This window comes from Telopea speciosissima, chromosome 9, assembly GCF_018873765.1.
Source record: "Telopea speciosissima isolate NSW1024214 ecotype Mountain lineage chromosome 9, Tspe_v1, whole genome shotgun sequence".
Lineage (NCBI taxonomy): Eukaryota > Viridiplantae > Streptophyta > Magnoliopsida > Proteales > Proteaceae > Telopea > Telopea speciosissima.
This window is the reverse complement of record NC_057924.1, coordinates 26379738-26399242: the sequence shown is the minus strand read 5'-3', so window position 1 is coordinate 26399242 and position 19505 is coordinate 26379738. Positions and strand designations below refer to the sequence as shown.

The 19505-nt window shown below is 39.9% G+C and overlaps 1 protein-coding gene and 1 long non-coding RNA gene across 2 annotated transcripts; both read right to left on the bottom strand.

Annotated features, from left to right (window-relative positions):
- Positions 1-7041: 7041 nt before the first annotated feature.
- On the bottom strand, positions 7042-7598 carry LOC122640937. The gene is made up of 3 exons (XR_006329786.1): positions 7474-7598; positions 7210-7380; positions 7042-7087 (listed from the first exon to the last, which is right to left on the bottom strand). It is a non-coding gene; the product is annotated as an uncharacterized LOC122640937 (long non-coding RNA).
- Positions 7599-12750: 5152 nt separating this feature from the next.
- On the bottom strand, positions 12751-16382 carry LOC122638792 (protein trichome birefringence-like 39). The gene is made up of 5 exons (XM_043831641.1): positions 16084-16382; positions 15827-15998; positions 14104-14279; positions 13832-13990; positions 12751-13057 (listed from the first exon to the last, which is right to left on the bottom strand). Exons 1-5 carry the CDS (start codon positions 16380-16382, stop codon positions 12763-12765), a joined length of 1101 nt encoding a protein of 366 aa, XP_043687576.1. The 3' UTR covers positions 12751-12762.
- Positions 16383-19505: the final 3123 nt, after the last annotated feature.

Sequence of the window (19505 nt, the reverse complement as noted above, 5' to 3'; positions counted from 1 at the left end):
TTTTGCATAGGGTTGTGTGCTATGCTAATGGCAGCCTTGTTATCACAATAGAGTCTCATAGGTGCCTCAGTATCAAATCCCAACTCTTGGACGAGCTGTCTCAACCATAGCAGTTCACATACTCCATAAGCCATAGCTCTAAATTCTGCCTCTACACTTGACCGAGCCACAACTGGTTGCTTTTTATTCCTCTATGTGACCATATTACCACCCACAAAAGTGCTATAGCCAGATGTAGATCGTCTGTCAGAAACTGAACCAGCCCAATCTGCATCAATGTAGCCTTCAATTCTCAAATGATTGTTCGGCATATAGGAGACCTTTTCCTGGAGAGGACTTCAAGTATCTCAGGATCCGGTAAACAACATCCAAGTGCCCACTCTAGGGGGCATGCATAAACTGACTCATCACCCCAATTGCATAGGTGATATCTGGGCGAGTCAAAGAGAGATAGATCAATTTCCCTACAAGCCTCTGGTATTTCCTTGTATCAGCAAGGGAAGGTCCACAGTCTTCTCCTAGCTTATGATTCTGATCAATAGGAAAGTTTGCTAGTTTGCAACTCAACATCCCTGTCTCTTTCAACAAGTCTAGGACAAACTTCCTTTGATATATATTTATTCCCTTCTTAGACCTTGATACTTCAATACCCAAGAAGTACTTAAGGGACCCAAATCTTTAATCTCAAATTGTTGAGCCAAGTCGGTCTTCGGCCTAGCTATCTCAGCCATATCATTTCCAGTCACTACAACATCATCAACATAGACAATAAGGGTTGTGATGGTACCATTACCTCGCTGGGTAAATAAAGTGTAGTCAGCTTGGCTCTGGGAATACCCATTTTTCAAAATAGCCTGTCTAAACCTCTCAAACCAAGCCTTCGGGGACTGCTTGAGACCATATAGTGCCTTCTTGAACAGGCACACTTTCCCTTTAGCTGAGGGACACTTGAAGCCAGGTGGAGTCTGCATGTACACTTCCTCTTCTAGATCACCATGGAGGAAAGCGTTCTTCACATCCAACTGATACAATGGCCAATCTTGATTAGCTGCCAAAGATAACAGAACTCTTATTGAGTTGTGCTTTGCCACAAGAACAAATGTCTCCTAATAATCGATCCTATACACTTGACTGTAGCCTTTAGTCACCAACCGAGCCTTGTATCTCTTAACCGTACCATTAGATCGGTACTTAACTATGTAGACCCATCTGCATCCAACTGGAACTCTCCCCCTGGGAAGATCAACAAGTTTCCAAGCACAGTTCTTCTCAAGGGCCATCATTTCCTCAAACATGACTTGCTTCCACTTTGGGTTAAACATGGCCTCAGTGACATTTTTTGGGATGGAAATAGAAGAGAGGGCAGCAGTGAAGGCAACACCTGTAGGAGAGAGAGCATCATAGGAAACAAACTGGCTACAGGATTAGTGCAAGCTCTCTTTCCTTTTCTAGTAGCAATGGGAAGGTCTAAATCAGAAGGAAGAGAAGAGATGTTACCTAACTGAGGCAGATGTATCTCAAGATGTGGATCCAAAGAGGGCTCTTGGCAGGTCTTTTGTCCTGTATTATGCAAGCCTTCACCACTTTTGTATTTAATGTGGTAATCTTTTTCATTAGCAGAACCATTTTTAACAACAACCCCTTCTTTTTCATTGCTAGCATCATCACCGGAATGAGTATCAGTATCAACAACAACCCCTTCTCTGTGTTTCCCAATATCAAACAGAGGAAACACAGAGAAGAGGATGTTGAGAAGAAGTAAAGAAAGGGATAGATTCAAAGAAGGTAACATCTTTTGAGAAAAGTCTCCTTCGAGAAGAGGGGTGGTAGCACTTATACCCCTTAGTAGAGGAGGAATATCCAAGGAAAATACATTTGAGTGCCTTAGGGTTAAGCATAGACCGAGCACTTTTGTTGACATGAACATAGCAAACACACTCAAACACCTTGGGAGGAAGAGAGAAAGTAGAAGTCTAAGGAGACAACAAGTCTAAAGGGGATTTGGAGCCTAGAAGTTTAGTGGGCATGTGATTGATTAAAAAGGAAGCAGTAAGAAGAGCTTCAGAGCAAAAAGTTTTTGGAATGTGCATGCCAATTAGGAGACTTCTAGTGACTTCCAACAAATGGCGATTTTTCCTTTCAGCCACCCTATTCTGTTGATCGATAATGCCATGATCAGGACAAAACTGTTGAAGCCCCCCATACATATACTCCCCCCCTTTATCAGAACGAACAATTTGAATGTGAGTACGAAACTAGGTATAAATGAGCTAATAAAAATTTTTAAAGGCATCATAGACCTCACTTTTTTGTTTCATTAAAAAGGTCCAAGTTGCCCTGGAATAGCCATCAACAAAGGAAACAAAATAGCGATAGCCAAACAAAGAAGTAGTGGGGGAAGGCCCCCAAACATCAGAGTGCACAATATGGAAGGGAATAGTGGATCTATTACCCTGATAAGGATAAGGAGAACGACAATGTTTGGCAAACAAACAGGGTTCACATTGAAACACATGGGAAGAAGGAATGGAAGAAAACAAGTGGGGCAATTTTGTCCTCATAACCCCAAAAGAAGGGTGGCCTAACCGTTGATGCCACAACATTACAGAGTCAACAGTATTGTTGTCATGACGCCCACATGCGTAGGACTGAGCAGTAGGTAAAATCCCTTGATCAAGAAGGTAAAGTCCCTTTTCCTCACGACCTTTGCCAATTACCTTCTTTGTCACCAAATCCTGAAAAACACAATGAGATGGAAAAAAAAGTGACAGAACAATTCAAGGATTTGGTTAGGTGGATCACAGATAAGTGGTTAGTATGAAATTAAGGAACATGAAGAACAGAGTCAAGGGAGATAGAAGAAGTGACACAAAGACTACCTTTACCAGAAATAGAGGAAAGGGAACCATCAGCAACTCTAACCTTGTCCTTACCAGAACAGATAGAGTAGGAGCCATAACATTGAGAAGTGCCGGTCATATGGTCAGTGGCTCCAGAGTCAATAATCCATGTAGATCCCATAGGTGCAACCTCAGTCATCAAGGAGCATGCTCTGGCTCCCCTTCTCCTGTTGTCATGCATGCCAGGGGGACAGCCATAAAGTATCCAACATCTCTCTCGGGTGTGTCCAGCATTCCCACAGTGGTCACAGCTGAATATATCCGTGTCATTCCCTTTGGGTGGAACCAGGCCTCTTCTTCCAACAACTGACATAATGTAGGAGTACACGGAAAAAAATGGGATGATACCTAAACTCAATGGGGAGTACAACATACTCTACCCAAACAGCGACAATTTTTCTCAGGAAAGATATATCCAAATAACCCCTGTCGATTCACTGATCCGAGACAGGCTAAATAAACACACTCACAAGATGGGAAAACACCCAAAGTCAAAGAAATTCAACATCACAACATTCTTTAAAGTATAGCTTCATCACACAACCACTGGAGAAGCTCAAACAACATTCTTTATCAACACCAATCTGTCCCTCTTCGAAAAAAAAAGGAAAATCCAGCAAGGAAAGAAAACAGTTCCAGATTTGAACTCCACTCAAATAAACCTTTCAAATGGAAGCAACAGCTTAGGACAACTCAAGGTTCCATGTGAGACATTCCACAACCATTTCATAACTGGAAAACATCATATATTGCATTCCAAATGGGGAGTACACTCTACCAAAAGAAGCAAACCAGCAAGCTAATATACCACCAGCACGCAATGAACAACAGTTTCTTGAAGAAAACCAAATCACAAGCTAATACACCACCTTTTAAACCTTAGCCTCATTCCACAACAACCAACAATACTCAAATAATTCAACTCTTCAATCAACAGCAATTATTCAACACACCACAAGCCATTTTTTATGAAACAAAGAAGCAAACCAGAATCTGGCGGTACCTGTAGGGCTGTAAGAGAATGGACTATGTTCCCATACTGTTTCACTTCACCAACCAAGACCCTAGGGGGTTGAAAGAGGACCCCTGGGCGATTCTAACTAGCCTGGTTTCAGTGCAAATGGTAGTGTGAGGAGAGATAATCGAAAGCAAGAAGGAAGGAGCTGGCGATAAAGTTGTCTAGGGCTTCTTGTTCTTCAATCGAGCTTCACAGCTCCAAATCTTCATCCATTATGGCTTGTAGTTCATGATAGAACTCCAATATATCCTCTAAGAGTATCATCTTACATGGTATAGCCTCTATTGGAACCCTCTACTTTTCTAGGGTTCCAAGAGAGGAGAAAAAAAAGGAAGTAGAAGCTTGGTCGACTCTCAAACCTGGAAATGCTCTGATACCAAGTTGGAAATGATATATGGATCAAATCAAGGGAAGAGAAGAGAGAAGAGAGGAGAGGATAGAGGTGAGAAAGGGAAGAAGAAGAAGAAGAAGAAGTTACCAACCAAATCGGAGGAGAGCTGTTTCCTCTCCCCTATTTGATTCACTAATATGAAAAAAGTAAATTACAAACATCTCCCTAGGGAGGTAAAAGTTAAAACAAGGAAATACAACATAAGTAAATAAGACACTAGACTAATGCCCAAACTACCCTTATTACATAAACTCTAACAATTAGAAGGCCTTGGCTCACTACTAACAACAGCTTTAATACCGCTTGATGGGTTTCTAGGAGCCTAAAGGTTTAGGATTAGAAACACAGCAACACACCAGAACTGCAATGAGGAAACAAAGGACGTGATTCAAGAAAATTTAATAAGTTGAAATCAAAGAATGAGATATGTTCCAAAAACTGGTCAAGTAGTTTATTCAAGCAGACCGATAGAATACTAGAACTTGAAATCAATCCAATGTTCAGATCTAAAGTTACAAAAGAATCCTACTAAGAATCGATTTCAATCAATGGAATGATCTAGGTCAACAATAGATTTACTTAGATTAGGCAACAACAGTAGGAAACCTTAGAAGTAATACCAGAAAAATAATCTGAATTATGAAACAAAACAGAAATCAATAATGTGAATTGGATATCAAATAAACAAACCTTAGACATCAGAAATCCTAGTTGTAGTAGGATTCCAATGATCTGATGTTAGATTCTGAAATTAAAACCATAGATAGGTTTAGAGTACATTCCAATTGTAAAAATCTGAGATCAGAATTAAAATAACAGTAGTGATGAGCAAGAAAATGAGATTTTCCAAAACTATAGTATGTCCAGGAACTTGAAGAAACTCAGAAACTACTGACCTGAATTACTGTTAAAGAGATTAACTGAATGGAGAAATAGAAAAAAGATATGGACCAAGCGTCCCATCTGGAACTAAACTGAAATCCCATCAGCTGTACCTTGGCATCTCATCTAGGGTTGCACTACATCCCACGACGCAATTCTGAATCTCAAGAAAGTAAATCCATTACTCCTACCTTGTACCCATATTACAGGTCCATTAAAATGGCATATTACAAAAAAATCCATTGGACTAAAAGCCTAACATTTATATAACCCAACCCAAGGCTTATTTGTATTAAAATAAATAATACTCTTACAAAATCAGACACCAAATGCGAGTTGAAAGCAAACCATGATTCAAGTCGTCTGGTGCAAATGCAATGTCAAGGACAACACCATAACCCACCGGAAGATAGACTCTTGCCCACTCAAACTTTTCTGGTTCTCCAAAGCCATTCAGAAGTGAGAGAGAAATAGAAACCACACCTGTTTCAGCCATGAACTGCCTTTGGTTCAAAGGCTGCTTAAGAAATGCTCTAGTGACAAACCGAGCTTGAGAATTTCGAAATGGCGTCTTTTATAGAACAGGGAGCTCATTGAAGGTCTTCTAAGTACGATTATTGGGTTTGAACAGTTGGTAATTTGCAGAGTTGCCATTATTGTACTCTCTCTCTCTCTTTCTCTCTCTTATCCAAAAGCTTTTTGCCTAACAAGTTCACAGGCATTTTGAAGCTTCTCAAATGTTTTCAATGGATAGGTCAATAGCACAGAAACATATAGGAGTAGAAATCATATCCAAGAAGCTTTGTGATCATGATGCTTCATTTTCCTGATCTTAGGAAGATTCAGAAACTGGGGATTCTATCTGTTTCATCTTCTGATTTGGAAGATGTTTATAGAAGTAGAAAAGTTTATTCTCATACTCCAAGGATACCAAAGGAAGTAGGAAGAGGGCCAGGCGCAACTATTTGAGCCGTGATGAGGAGAGGTATTCTCCCAATCAGAGAAAGAGAAAAGAGTCGAAGAGAAACGGGGGCTCTGAGGAGAGGAGATCCTACCTAAGGAATTGTGGGAATTGCATTGTAGTTCTTTCTTCATTTTGTCTCGTCGTCTCTGTCCCCTGTCGGACGTGTCATTATGTCCTCCTCCTCCCTTAAGACCATTAATCCCATATCAAATGTTAAGTACAACCTGGTTAAACTGGGTTGATTTTTGAGTTGTAATGAACCATGAGCTTTTGAAAACTTCAAAATAGAGTGCATTATGTTGTAGAAGAGTGCTACATGATGAATCCATCAACAGCTAATGTTTGAGGGTTTTTTCACTCATGGAAATCTATCTCATTTAGACTCAAATCACTCAAAATGAAAAAGATAATCTAACTTGTTACATCTGCTCACAGAGCAAAGTTGCCAAGCCGAGTTTCTCTAGAGAAAGAGAACCAGAGTCAAAGCCACGAGGTCAAGAGTCTTCGTCGAGTGATGATTTTACATGAGTTTTTGGTTGGGAAACAAAGAGGTAAATGTTGACGTACCAAGTGAAATTTATTTTACATGTAAAATTTACATTCCTAACAACAGAACATTGACAAGGAAATCAACAAGATGATGAACAATCATGCAAAATCCTTATGCTTCTTTATAACTTTATAATTCTACTAGATCTGGAGGAAATACAACACATGCATTGATAAGGCATTCCCATTACAACATATTGCATCTCTCTTATAATATCCTCTACTGGAAATATGGAATTCTTAGCTCAAAAGAAATGAATGCTGTATCACACTATCACATTCTGATGCTTAAATTAGGCTTCATTGGATATTGATCAAGTGAACAGAAAAGAACCCAAGTAGTTAACCATCGGTTTGTTATGCACAGGTCCCTTGATTATTCACTATGAAACAAGAAGAAGAAGAAGAGGAACAAGGAGAGACCATTAGTAAGTAATTAATTGCAAAAAAATGAAAGAAATTATTTAGTGCTGTAGTAGAGAAGAAAGCAATCACAGAAACTCACTTGGCCCACATCCGCAGTAGGTCATACCCCACACTTGTGCACAGACACCAGTTCCATTAGTACAACCTGAGCGGCACCATTTTACACAGTTTGCTGTATCTTTGAGATTCTTGGGGTTACACAATTGGGAAAGTAAGTATCTTTTGCAGCAAAATGTATGTGGTTGGCTATCTGAAACCAAACAAGAGAAGCAAAAAAGACTCTATCACACCTTCAATGTAGATGATCAATAATAACAATAATTAGAGGAGGATAAGAACTCACTTGCAGCGATGATCATGCAGGAAACTAAAAAGATAATTAGAATCCTAGTTGTTGCCATTGCTTTCCTTGGGTCTTCTGGATTTTCTCCCTATTGTCTGTTTCTTTTGTTTGAGACCTTAAGGTGGTAAATATAATGGTTACACACCTTGAGCTGAAATGGGTTATTTTTAGTAAGTTGATTTGGGGGGGAGGGGGGGGGGGGGAGAAGGAGATATGAAACAAGAACTTCCATAAAATCTTGCCTCTGTGTGCTGTACGATTATCCTCATTAAGGTAATTTGGGGTTATTTTTAGTAAGTGTAGCAAGAGTTGGATACGCATGGGTCATTTTTAGTAAAGTTCGTGGGGATTTGAAACAGATACAACCATGATAAGAATTTCACAGTTACCAAAAGAAATCTCATTAATTAGGAGATATCATGAGATTGTGCAGAGTACTTTATAAAGCCCAAAATCGTGTATACTGTAATAATGTTGGGAAAATCTTAAACATTGTAACGTTATTTTTTTACCCCTCATTTTATCTCCTAAAGTTATTTTAATAATGGGTAAAAAAGGATTTTCAAAATAAATTGAAAATGATTTATCATTAAATCATTTTCAAAAGATATCATTGTCCATATGAAATAACAAGATTACATGCATTAAATAAATTTTGGAAATAAGACAAGGGGCAAAAGAGTGAGGTTACAATTACTTAATGGGTTAAATACGCATACCCCCTCAAATGCACCCAATATTCTTCATGCCTCCCTGACAAGTTCACATGCACCCCCTGAAAATTCCACGTACCACCCCTACTTTACCCCCTAAAGCCATTTAAGTCCACACCAGGAGTTAAATGCTAAAAAATGACCAAACTACCCTTTCTTCTATCTTTTCTAAAATTTGAAAAGACCTAATTGTCCTGATCTATTTGCTAAAATTTGAAAAGACCAAAATGCCCTCATCTTCCTCAAATCATCATCTTCTTTTACAATGAAGATACCCAATACTACCAACACCACCATCGCTACCCACCATTAACACCATCACCAACGTGAAACCCCACCTCTAGCACCACCTCCAACTACTCCACCTTTACCAATTCTACCACCGAGTCCCCCTCCTTGCCTATTGGTTCACTATTGTGAACCCAAACCCATCTATTACCCCCACACGACTTCCCTCACCTTCCATGGACTTCAATGGATTACCCCCACACGACTTCCCTCACCTTCCATGGACTTCAATGTTTCCCTTGTTTTACAGAAACCAAAACACTTTCTTTGCCATGTCATTGAAACTCGTAATCTCCTCAACTCAAATCTAAAATCTGAAAACAAAAACCAAATTAATGAAAGAATGAATAAGAACGAACAGAACTAGGGATGTAAATGAAAAGCTGAAATCCGTTTTCGTGTCTGTGTCTGTATTCGTTTGGCACTATCCGAATCCGTCCGAAAGCTAAAAGGATGCGGATACGGATAGCTATAACCTATCCAAAAAGCTATATTTACATGTAAACGAATAAAATATCCGATCTGTATCCGTGTCCGTATCCGTTTAGCACTATCCGAATCCATCCGATAGCTAATTGGATGCGGATGCGGATGCGTATATAGCACTATCCGAGCCGAATCCAATCCTTTTACAGCCCTAAACAGAACCCCAGCTTTCAATCATTCCATCTCCTTAGCAGAGGAGGAAAGGCGCAAAAAGTTTAAAAAAAAAAAAAAAAAAAAAGGAAAAGAAAATTTCAAAACCATTATCTGCAACTCTCCAACTAATGAGTTTCATATCATCATCTCTAAAAAAAAAAAATTATATAGCAAGTCATTTCTCCTAAACGAAATCATAGAAACAAAGTTGTAGAAAACCTAAAACCAACACAGAATTAAAAATGACGATTCTTATCTCCTCTTTTCAAGAAATGGAATTAACTATACAAGCACTTTCTTCTCGTCCGACTCATAAAAATTGTTCAATCTCTGAAGAATCTCCACTTGGGCTTTGAGGAAGACGATGTAATCTGTAGTTTCTTCAAACAATCTATCTGCTTTTATCTCTCTGTTCCTTGAAGGTATCAAAGTCTTCAGAGCTTCCAGTTTGGAGAGACACCTAAATCTACTTGCCTTTACTGGAGCTTGTCATGGATATTCGATGCAAGCTTCTTCAATTCCTTCTCCTGAACAGTTGCAGAGATGGGAAGGCCTTCATTCGACTGAGGAAGAAGGACAAGTTTCAGTCCATGTGGTGGAGGAATAGGCAAGGAAGGGGGACTCGGTGGTGGAATTGGTAGAGGTGGAGGAGTTGGAGGTGGTGGTGGCGGTGGTGGTGATGGTAGTATTTGGTATCTACATTGTAAAAGAAGATGATTTGGGGAAGATGAGGGCATTTTGGTCTTTTCAAATTTTTGCAAATAGGTCAAGACAATTAGGTCTTTTCAAATTTTAGAAGAGATAGAAGAAAGGGTAGTTTGGTCATTTTTTAGCATTTAACGCCTGGTGTGGACTTAAATGGCTTTAGGTGGAAAAGTAGGAGTGGTACGTGGAATTTTCAGGGGGTGCGTGTGGACTTGTCAGAACCTTAGGGGACATGAGGAATATTGAGTGCATTTTAGGGGAGTATGCGTGGTTAACCCTTACTTAATTCGCCTACTTAGTGATAACAAGATGTGCCTAACAATGTGTTAAACTTCACCACAAAGACGGAAGAAGCAAGTGTGTTGTAAGAACTCGAGATGGGTATTTAGCAAAATCCCTTGGTAATATTGTTACTGTTTGGAAAATCAATTCATAATGTTTTCGCATCAAATTTATCCTATAAGATTTAGATTTAGATTAACCACAGACTACTTATGTTTTTGGTTCAGTTCTCTTGTTGACCTAAGGGATTTTCATCCTCGCAAGTGCGGTGCACTGTCCAGTGTACCTCACTGAAGCATCCAACTATCTACCCAACAATGAGAAGATAAAAAGATGTCACAGCCCTTGTTTTTACCATTGGATTCTTAAATTTGGTTCACTGGGTAGTGCACCGCACTTGACAGGATTAATTTCTTGACGTAAGTGCTCTAGAAGACGTGAAAGAGCCATCCGGTTTCTCAATGAACTGTTCGACCTAAGACTATGTTTGTTTGCTAGGAAAATTAAAGGGAAGGTAAGTGAAAATTTTTAAACTTAAATAAAAAAATTTTGTAATCATTACCCATGTGATTATATAAATTACTTAATATATTTAATAATGATATATTTTACATGTAATTTTTATTTTACTTTATAAACCAAAGGGAATTGAATATAAAGTTAAATGAAATTTAATAACCAAATATTAAATTATTTGGAGTTAATGATTGATAAACCCAGATTCATGAAGACCAATTGGAGGTTGCCACGTGTCTGGTCCAAGGAGGTGGACCGTAACGGGACCAAAGGAGGAACTAGCACGGGTGCGGACCACCCACCCCCTTGGGGGATGACCTCCCTTGGGCGCCAACCCCTTGGAGTACGACCACCCTTGGGCGCCAACCCCTTGGGGCACCGACTTCCATGCACGCGCAGACCGTGGACCTCAGACACACGTGGATACAAGCGTGGACGTGGAGCTTGATAGGAGACCATCACCATTGTCACTGTCGTCGTCAACTGAATGTACGCCGCCTCAAGGACTCTAGAACACCACCCGTCAACTGTACAGTCCCAGATGGACATAAACACTAAGCACCATATCTAACAACGTATCAACATCTATCCGCTAAGAACGACAACCCAACTGGGACACTACATCCCACGGGAAGACAACCAATCAAGGAGGAACTCTGCTACCCAGGGACTCTATCAACTACGAAGGCCACTTTACATTGGCTGGGACTCTCCACACCGCCATGCTCTACTATAAAAGGGAAGGTACTCTACCCCCAAAAACTCATCTTGAATACTATTATTCATCTGTTTGCTCAGGAGATCTGACTTTGGCATCGGAGAGTCCTAGGCCGGAACCACACCGGTTCTCCTTTGTCACCCCCTGGTCTTTTTGCAAGTTACGGCACTCGAAGGACCGCCTGACGATTTCTTGACGCAACAATGATAAAGTCACATGGGTAATGATTACAAAAATTTCTTTTTTAGGTCTTAAAATTTCTCTTTCCTTTCCTTCGCCTTAATTCCCCTTGCAACCAAACAAAGCATAAATAGTTCAGGCCATGCCAGGGTATATGATTGTGAATTTGTGACAATGCTATGGTTTAATTTGGAATTATTTTTTGAAGGAAAAGTAACTCTACTCTAGACTTCATGATAACATAGCTTGTTCTTGACCATGAAAATCCTCTCCAGTGTGTCGGTGCGTCCAGCATGCGCCATCCGATGTACGCTGCAAAGGATCCGGGTCTTGTTCTTGATTGAGTTGTATCACTCTAAGTTTATAAAACCAAGAATCAGACACAAGATGAGCTCACCCATCGATTCTCGGTCATTATTAATTTGAAGTTGATTTTAACCATAGAAATTGGAATCAGAAAGCAAAAGTAAAGATTTTTACAAATATGTGATGTTTTGGAGTTTCTAATTCAAAGGATTTATAGATCTTAATTAAGCGGTAAGTTTAGTGTTTAAAAACCTTAGAATCGGCCTTGGATCTTGTACCCTACTCATTCAGATTCGATTTGTTCGATCTGGATTGGCTGATCCGATCCAATTTTTAAATTACGGGGTGAATTTCATTGATTTTCTACTATTATACTAGTTAAAGGGGGAAAAAAATAACCAAGAAAAAAAATAATTTTAATATCTTTTTTTTTTTTTTTTGGTAGGAATAATTTTAATATCTAAAACCATTATCAGTGGCTCCTTCTTTTACCTTCTTTTGATGGGAATAGTGTTTGGATACAGTAAAGTGAGAGAGAATTGGTTTATTGATTACTTAAAAGAAAAGATAGACACGAATTGATTGCCCATAAAGTGCTGTTTTAGCTCAATTCTTGCTTACATGACAATCAAAATTCAATGTCTAACCATACAATATAATGGTACCTTTATGATCTTAAAAGTTGTTGAGGGTGGTGGGTCAATTCAACCTTCATAACAATTAACAACAACCCTAGCTAAGGATTTAAACAAACAATTACTTTACAATTTGATATATATCAGCCCCATTATTAACCACTCTCAATGCAAAGGGAAACCCAAAAAAGAGGAAACAAAAAAATTGAAGAATTCTATCCATCTGAACAAGGTAAAAAATACAACTAAAATTCTACCCAAAAAACGAAGAAAAGCTAAAAATGGCAACTGATCATCATTGAGGTTGTCAAAGGCCGGCAAGAGCGGCATAGAGGAGCTGGTTCCAAGTATCGGGAAGTCCTGGGAGGCACCAATGGCTACAGTCAAGACCACTGTGGTCACCACTATAAGTGGAGGGGTGTGCATCCTTTCTGAGCTGTGATAGCCTTGTTACGTCTAGTAGATACACTGGTTTCTGAATCCTTCTTAACACTTTGTTCACCACAATCGCCTCCGGTGGTATACCCGCCGGGTAAATTGACCCTGACAAGGGTTGCATCTCCCCAGAGCAGCTCTTCGATGGTTCATTCCAATCCTTCCCCCTGGTAAAGTAAAAATACAATCACTCACTCAAATTTTAAATTGTTTTTATGGAAGATTCTAGTTGGTAGTCTTGACTGCAAAGTTTCTTACAATTGGAGCGTATATGTGTATTCTTTTTTTTGGTAATATTATGTGTCTATTCTGTCGTACCAAATTAGAATCAAAATGACAAATCTTTCTATCATGTGAATTTATTAAGAAGATTTGGGTTATAGGACCATTAGGATTATGAACAAAGTCTTTTCGACTTCATCAATTTCAATTTAAGTGAATTTTTTTATTAAACGCGTCTATATCTAAAACTAAAAAACATGTGATTTTTTCTATATCTACAAACTCTTACATTCTACCATATTTGGTTATTTCGCAATAAATATATGGGTGTTTTTTGTGAGGAAGCATGGCCTACTCGTGCGGAGGCTAATGAGAGCACATGCCTTGATATCATGGGGGCAGGGGTAGTCATTTCACCTACCTTTGTGTTTGGACATGGACGGTACATGATAACTTTTCTTCAAAATGTATTTTCCAATACTTTCCTTCATGGTGAAGTTCATTTAAATTTCAATCACTAACTTACACACTCTAATGGTAATATAAGTCTGTTTCCATAAAAATAAAAAAATAAAAACTTAAAACACACTCAAGTTTTTTTTCTTTTTTAATTTCTTTTTGGTTAAAAGGTTTTTTTCTTTTTTAGGAAATACCCTCACACAATCATATTGAGAGAGAGAGAGAGAGAGAGAGAGAGAGAGAGGGAGGGGCATACGTACTGGTAATGGGTGGGAGAGATCCCCTGAAAGAAGACTTTGGTTTTGGTGGGGTCCACGTTGAGGTTCACCCATCTGGCCCACGTCGTTAGCCCTTTATAGTATGCAACCAGACGGTCCATGTCTTTGTACAACTTGTTACCCTCTTGTATGTAGTCCCACCTGCAACATTCGTAGTAAAACAAACATAAGCGCCCGTGGCCGTTGGATTTTTTTGTTCTGGAAATTTAATTGAAAACTGATAGATAGGCCTTGCGGAGGCAAGAAGATCTTACGGTTGAGTTCTTCCTGTGTGGGTCCACCAGTGCCAGGAGTTGAATATCAGCATGTCCATGCCTTTCCACGCGTCCCCACTCTGCATGGAGTCGATCTTTAGAACTAACCCCACATTTTCACTAACTAGATCCACAAGGTATGGTGTACGATAAAGTAGCACCGTCACGCCATAGTCCTGCGAAACACCATAAATGTATTTAAGGTTATGACAAAACAAGGGTAAATTCGTGATTCCCAAGACAGATCGTGTCCTTCTCTGTGCAGCAGCTGCTACAAAGGTCAAAGAGAAACTGAAACAAACGTACTTCACTAGCTCTAACACGAGCCATGTCGTGGGGAGTGAGATCTGTCTCCATCTGTCCTAATGTGGGTAGCTGATTCGGATTCGAGAGTGATTGGGGACCATGCATTTGGTTTTAAATTTATTGGGGAGCGTGTTCTCTATGGGGAGCGTAGGGGTCATGCATGCAAAGCAACCAATGAGAACGTGTTGGACATTGTGGGGTAGTATTTCTGTCTTTCATGGGGGTGGGACGATCATTTTGTCACCATTGTATCTAGGCATGGCCTACGTTTCCCATAGAGAAAAATTTTCCTAATTTTATATTATAAACGAAAAAAGAGGTATCTGGTCAAGTACCCTGATGCCTAGACACAAGGCTGCACGAATAACCATCAAGCCCTATCGAAAGGCAGAAATACCTAGGGGTGACTGTCGTGCCCCCATGGAAAGACAGAAAACCTAAGGGTGCGGTGGTCTATCTAGACACTAGAGGCACGCACCGCACATGACCAGATAATGTTTGAAAATATTTAAGGATGCGATAGTCATTTCGCACAGCCCGTAGAGGAGCTTGGCACTCCAACGTGACTTAGTTATAAAAATAAGGGTAGTTTTTTGCATGGGAGTGTGGCCTATGCCAGCATTCCCTTGTGTCTATCTCTCTCCTCCTTAAAACAAGGGATTGGAAATATTTTTTCACATTGGGAGGAGAGAGAGATTCATGGGAGTGTTGGCATAGCCCACCCTATCGGACAGAGAACTTTTTCCCTAAAAAACAAAAGTGTTTAAAGAATAATAAATTCACTGTTTGTTGTGCTTTTAGCTGAGCGCCACCTCAGCTCAAAGTGTCAGTGGTTCACAGCACAGAAAGAAAAAAAACTTTTGGACAACTACTACCATTTGTCCCCTCTCTAAAATAATACGGTATTCCTTTCCTTCTTGAGCTCTCTCTCTCTCTCCACCCTTTCATCCTTCCTCCTAAGCAGAGTAGTAAAGTAACACCAGGGAAGAAAGCTTAGCCCACCCATTTTTCTGTCTTCTACTATGCATTTCTCTTTTCATGATATCTCTTGAATCATTGGGAGATTTGAAAATGGCAATCTATTTAGCTTTCTTTTGCTTTTTTGGATAGTGGGTTCAGATATCGAAGGAGAAGGAAAAAAAAAACAAACTGAATGATGATTATGCACGTATGATGTATGATAAAATGATTCAATGCAAGTGGGTCTTCTTGATTCCTTGAAATTTCATCAAACATAACTTAAATTCGTCTCATGCATTTTGATATATATTTTTTCTTCAAACGAAAGAAAATGGAACTCCAGGAATGGCAGCTTTTTGAGAACATAAAAATGGGAAAGAACAGTAAGCAATGATTCCAATTGAAGAAAAGCTTCGGTGCGGATGAAGAGAAGAAGACTAAAATTGAATAAACTAACCTCAAATGTTACAGAAGAAATTGGGTTACTTCTCACCACCGTTGTCCTAGCGTTGGCCACTGACGCATGAATCAAGCAATTTACTGATTCCCATTGGTTTAGGCTCAGTGAATCACCAACAAACATAATCTTCTTCCCTCTCCATCCCATCAAGAATTCCAACCCATTAAACCTGCATCCAAAGCTAGCTTTAAATAATGATGTAGTAGTAAAGTAAAGAAGTGTTTTAATTCAATTTAATGCATTCGGGAAAGTACCTTGGCAGGTCACAGCCCAGTGGCTTCCACTTGTATTTGAGATAGATCTTATCGGGTCTACCATACTTTTGGCAATTGAATTCTGGATCTATGAAGGGACAGCTCGAAGAATCATAGAGAGGATAAGAAGCGTCAAAAACCCAGCTACCTTGAAACAAATTGCAGTTACCTGCAAGCATTCGCGCTCTCGAGGTGCTGCCGTTGTAAAACTGGTCTTGCTCTTGCTCTTGCTCTGCTCTCCCTCCTTGTAGGAACAAAAGCAGGAGAAGGGAAAGGCAGAGGAAGGGCTGCAAAGCCATATCTAGGATTGAAGAAAATAAGCTAGTTCAGACTCACATAAATAGGAGGGAGGAGAGAGGGAGGGACTTAAGGAGTGAAAGTTTTAGAGAATTTCTGGTGTGGGCTCACATGAAAAATAAATAATTAAAATTAAGGAAGAAGATTCTATTCAATATTGCCGCTATAGCTAGCCAAATTACCAACCACACATGGGAATTGGGATCTGGGGATATCGGTGGGAGTGGGTTATTCAGGTAAGGTTGTATTCGATCATAATTGATGCCTGCATTAGAATGCTCTTAGCAGCTCAACTCGACTCCGGTTTGAGACCTTCTGGGAAATATCAGCTTTGGGTTAGCCCACCATTTAGTGTCGTGTGCCTCATTGACTACTGCTCGCCTAAAGTGGGGTTTCGGTCAAGATCATCAGCCTCTGCTTTACTGTTCGTGTTGTGTGATGGGATCGGATATGGATCGGATGTGATCGGAGTCGGATATTCCCTGACCGAATTCGGATACCTCTAAACGGATTCGGATGCGGATCGGATTCAGATTTTTGACCATCCGTTTACATCTCTGCCTTGTGTAACCCGGACCTTCCTCCCCCTAGTGGATACAATTCATTCTCAATCCATATCTCTTAGATCATGATTCTCTTTTCATCATATTCTAGAACCTATTGAATCTTCAAAAACCGTCAAAATCATTATTTATTTAATTTTTTATTATTAAGTATTCGGATTTTTTTTCGGACGGATTTTGATCGGAGTATTTGGATTATTTTCCAGATATCTCTAAACAAATACGGATGCTCCTAAACGGACACGGATGCAGATTCGGATTCGGATTTCGATTATCCATTTACATCCCTAATGTCTCCCTATCTCAGAGAGAGAGAGAGAAAGATGTGGTGGTTGGGTCAATCGTTGGCATTTTGTCACCATTTGGTGAATGAATTTCTAACCTCTCAGCCCTCTCGCACAATAAGGGCAACATCCATGATGAAATAATACTGTTATTTGAAATAGACAAGAAACCATAGGTACTTTAATGGGCCCTTCGTTATAAACTAATACTCTCTCTCTCTCTCTCTATATAGTGGCCTAGTGACCTTAGTAGTCCCTTCCCCAGTGCCCGCCACAATATAATCATTCTACCTGGTGGAACTGTGGAAGGGACTTCGCCTTGATATCTCTATCGATTTGTGTGCAAAAGCAAAATTTTGTGCACCTCACCAATTTTTGGGAGAACATATCCAATGGAGAAAAAACAACCAGAAAACACAAGAAAGAGGAAATCTAAAGTCTAAACCACCCCGAATTTGAGTGTTTTTGAAACACACAGCCTGATGTAAATATTCTAAGATTTTCTCACTTGTTTTTTGGTTTTTTTATATGAATTTTCAGTAAATGGTTTGTTCAGGGTTTTAAGAATCGGGAATTAGATTGGTGATCGATCCTGATTCTGATCGATCTGATATGACCGATTCACACCCAAAACTAGAGCTAGAACAGGGTGGAGTTGGGCCGAGCCTTTTAAAAATCCCATTCCAACCCTGAGTCCCCTTAACTGGGCAAAAAGGCCCGACCCGACCTTGACACAGGCCCAGAAAAATCCAACCCTGACCCACCTTCAGCGTCGGGCCGGGCTAACTTTGATTGGCCCTAACTATGGGAGGTGGGGGGTGGGAAGGGAGATGCGTGGGCTGGCCATGCTAGGAAAGGGAGATGCATAGGTTCGCTATGCTGGGAGGAAGAAGAAGAAGAAGGAACATGAAGCAAGCTCATCTCGAGGCCTCAACCCTGACCTGGCCAGACCCTAACTCAGGGCTAGAAATTCCCAACCCTGACCCAACCTCAGGGCCAAGGTATCTTAACCTAGGTCCTGTTCAAGCTTAGGGCAAGCTCGGGCCGTCAAGGCCAAACTTGCACCCCTACCCAAAACCTTAGAAATTCCGTGTTATTAGATTTGAGGACGATTCTATGGTTATTAAAGACCAATTCCGGATTAGAATCGCCGTAGACCGATTCCATTCCCAATTCTGCATTTTAAAACCCTAGGTTCATCTGTGATCTACAATGTTTTGTGAAGAACTCTATGTAAGATCATGCTTTGTTAGGGAGATATGACACTTTAAATATCTGATATTTCATTATGTAACAGGCAACCCAAAGTATATATTGCCGATTTCTCACTAGGTTTTTCGATTTTGGGCATGAAATTTAATATGGTGTTCCTGTTGGACTTGTGTGTCCATCAAACCCGGTTTGGTCCGGTTCAACCCGGTTTTACTTTGTATTGAACTTTTATACATTTTAGTTTAATATTATCACATGCGATATAAACTTTTTGAGCATTATGTGTCCGTAAGTTTTACTTAAAATGGTAGTCACGACCAGGGTTTGGGCTGGGCACCCTTATCGTATGGTCGTCACATTGGGTATGCCTAGACATGTGATGTCAGGGTACGAATGCAAGTACTCACATATTTGATGTGTGTATTGACGAAGAATCTGCTTTGTCGATTCCCTCATGTATTACTGCCAGATGTAGAAAGGGATAGACATGTGTCACCGACACCTTTTGCCGGAGGGAACCCTGACACTTCGTGTGATCGCATTCTTTGGTTCATCAATGACTGAGACTCAAGCGAGTCAAAGCCGGTGTTCTGGGAATGCGAGAACACTTTTTGAGTGAAGGAGTTACTCAACATGGTCACCACTGCCCGATTGGGGAACACCAAGATTGAGACTGTCTGTGTATGGTTGGATTGGAATCTGGATCCAGTGTCGTTTTGAAAATGGTTTTGCAAAAATTTATTTTACATAAAATAATAGATTATATATGATTATTTGAACAAAGTGTTTTATCGAGTTTTGCGGGACCCGATCAGATGCACAGACACTCTTATATGGACACGTACTATGGATTGGGGTTTGGCAGTACAAGTGTACATGCCCTAGATTCCATAATGATGGTGTTGATTAGTGGGAGGGAGGGGGGTTGTACATGATAAATTGTTATCATGTAGGGAGTTATTTGGAATTTGTTAATTTAATTGGTTCTTTATTTAATTAATGGATATGGTGCTAATTGTAATCCATAAATTTAAATAAAGTAACTAATTAAAACTTTCCCTATTAG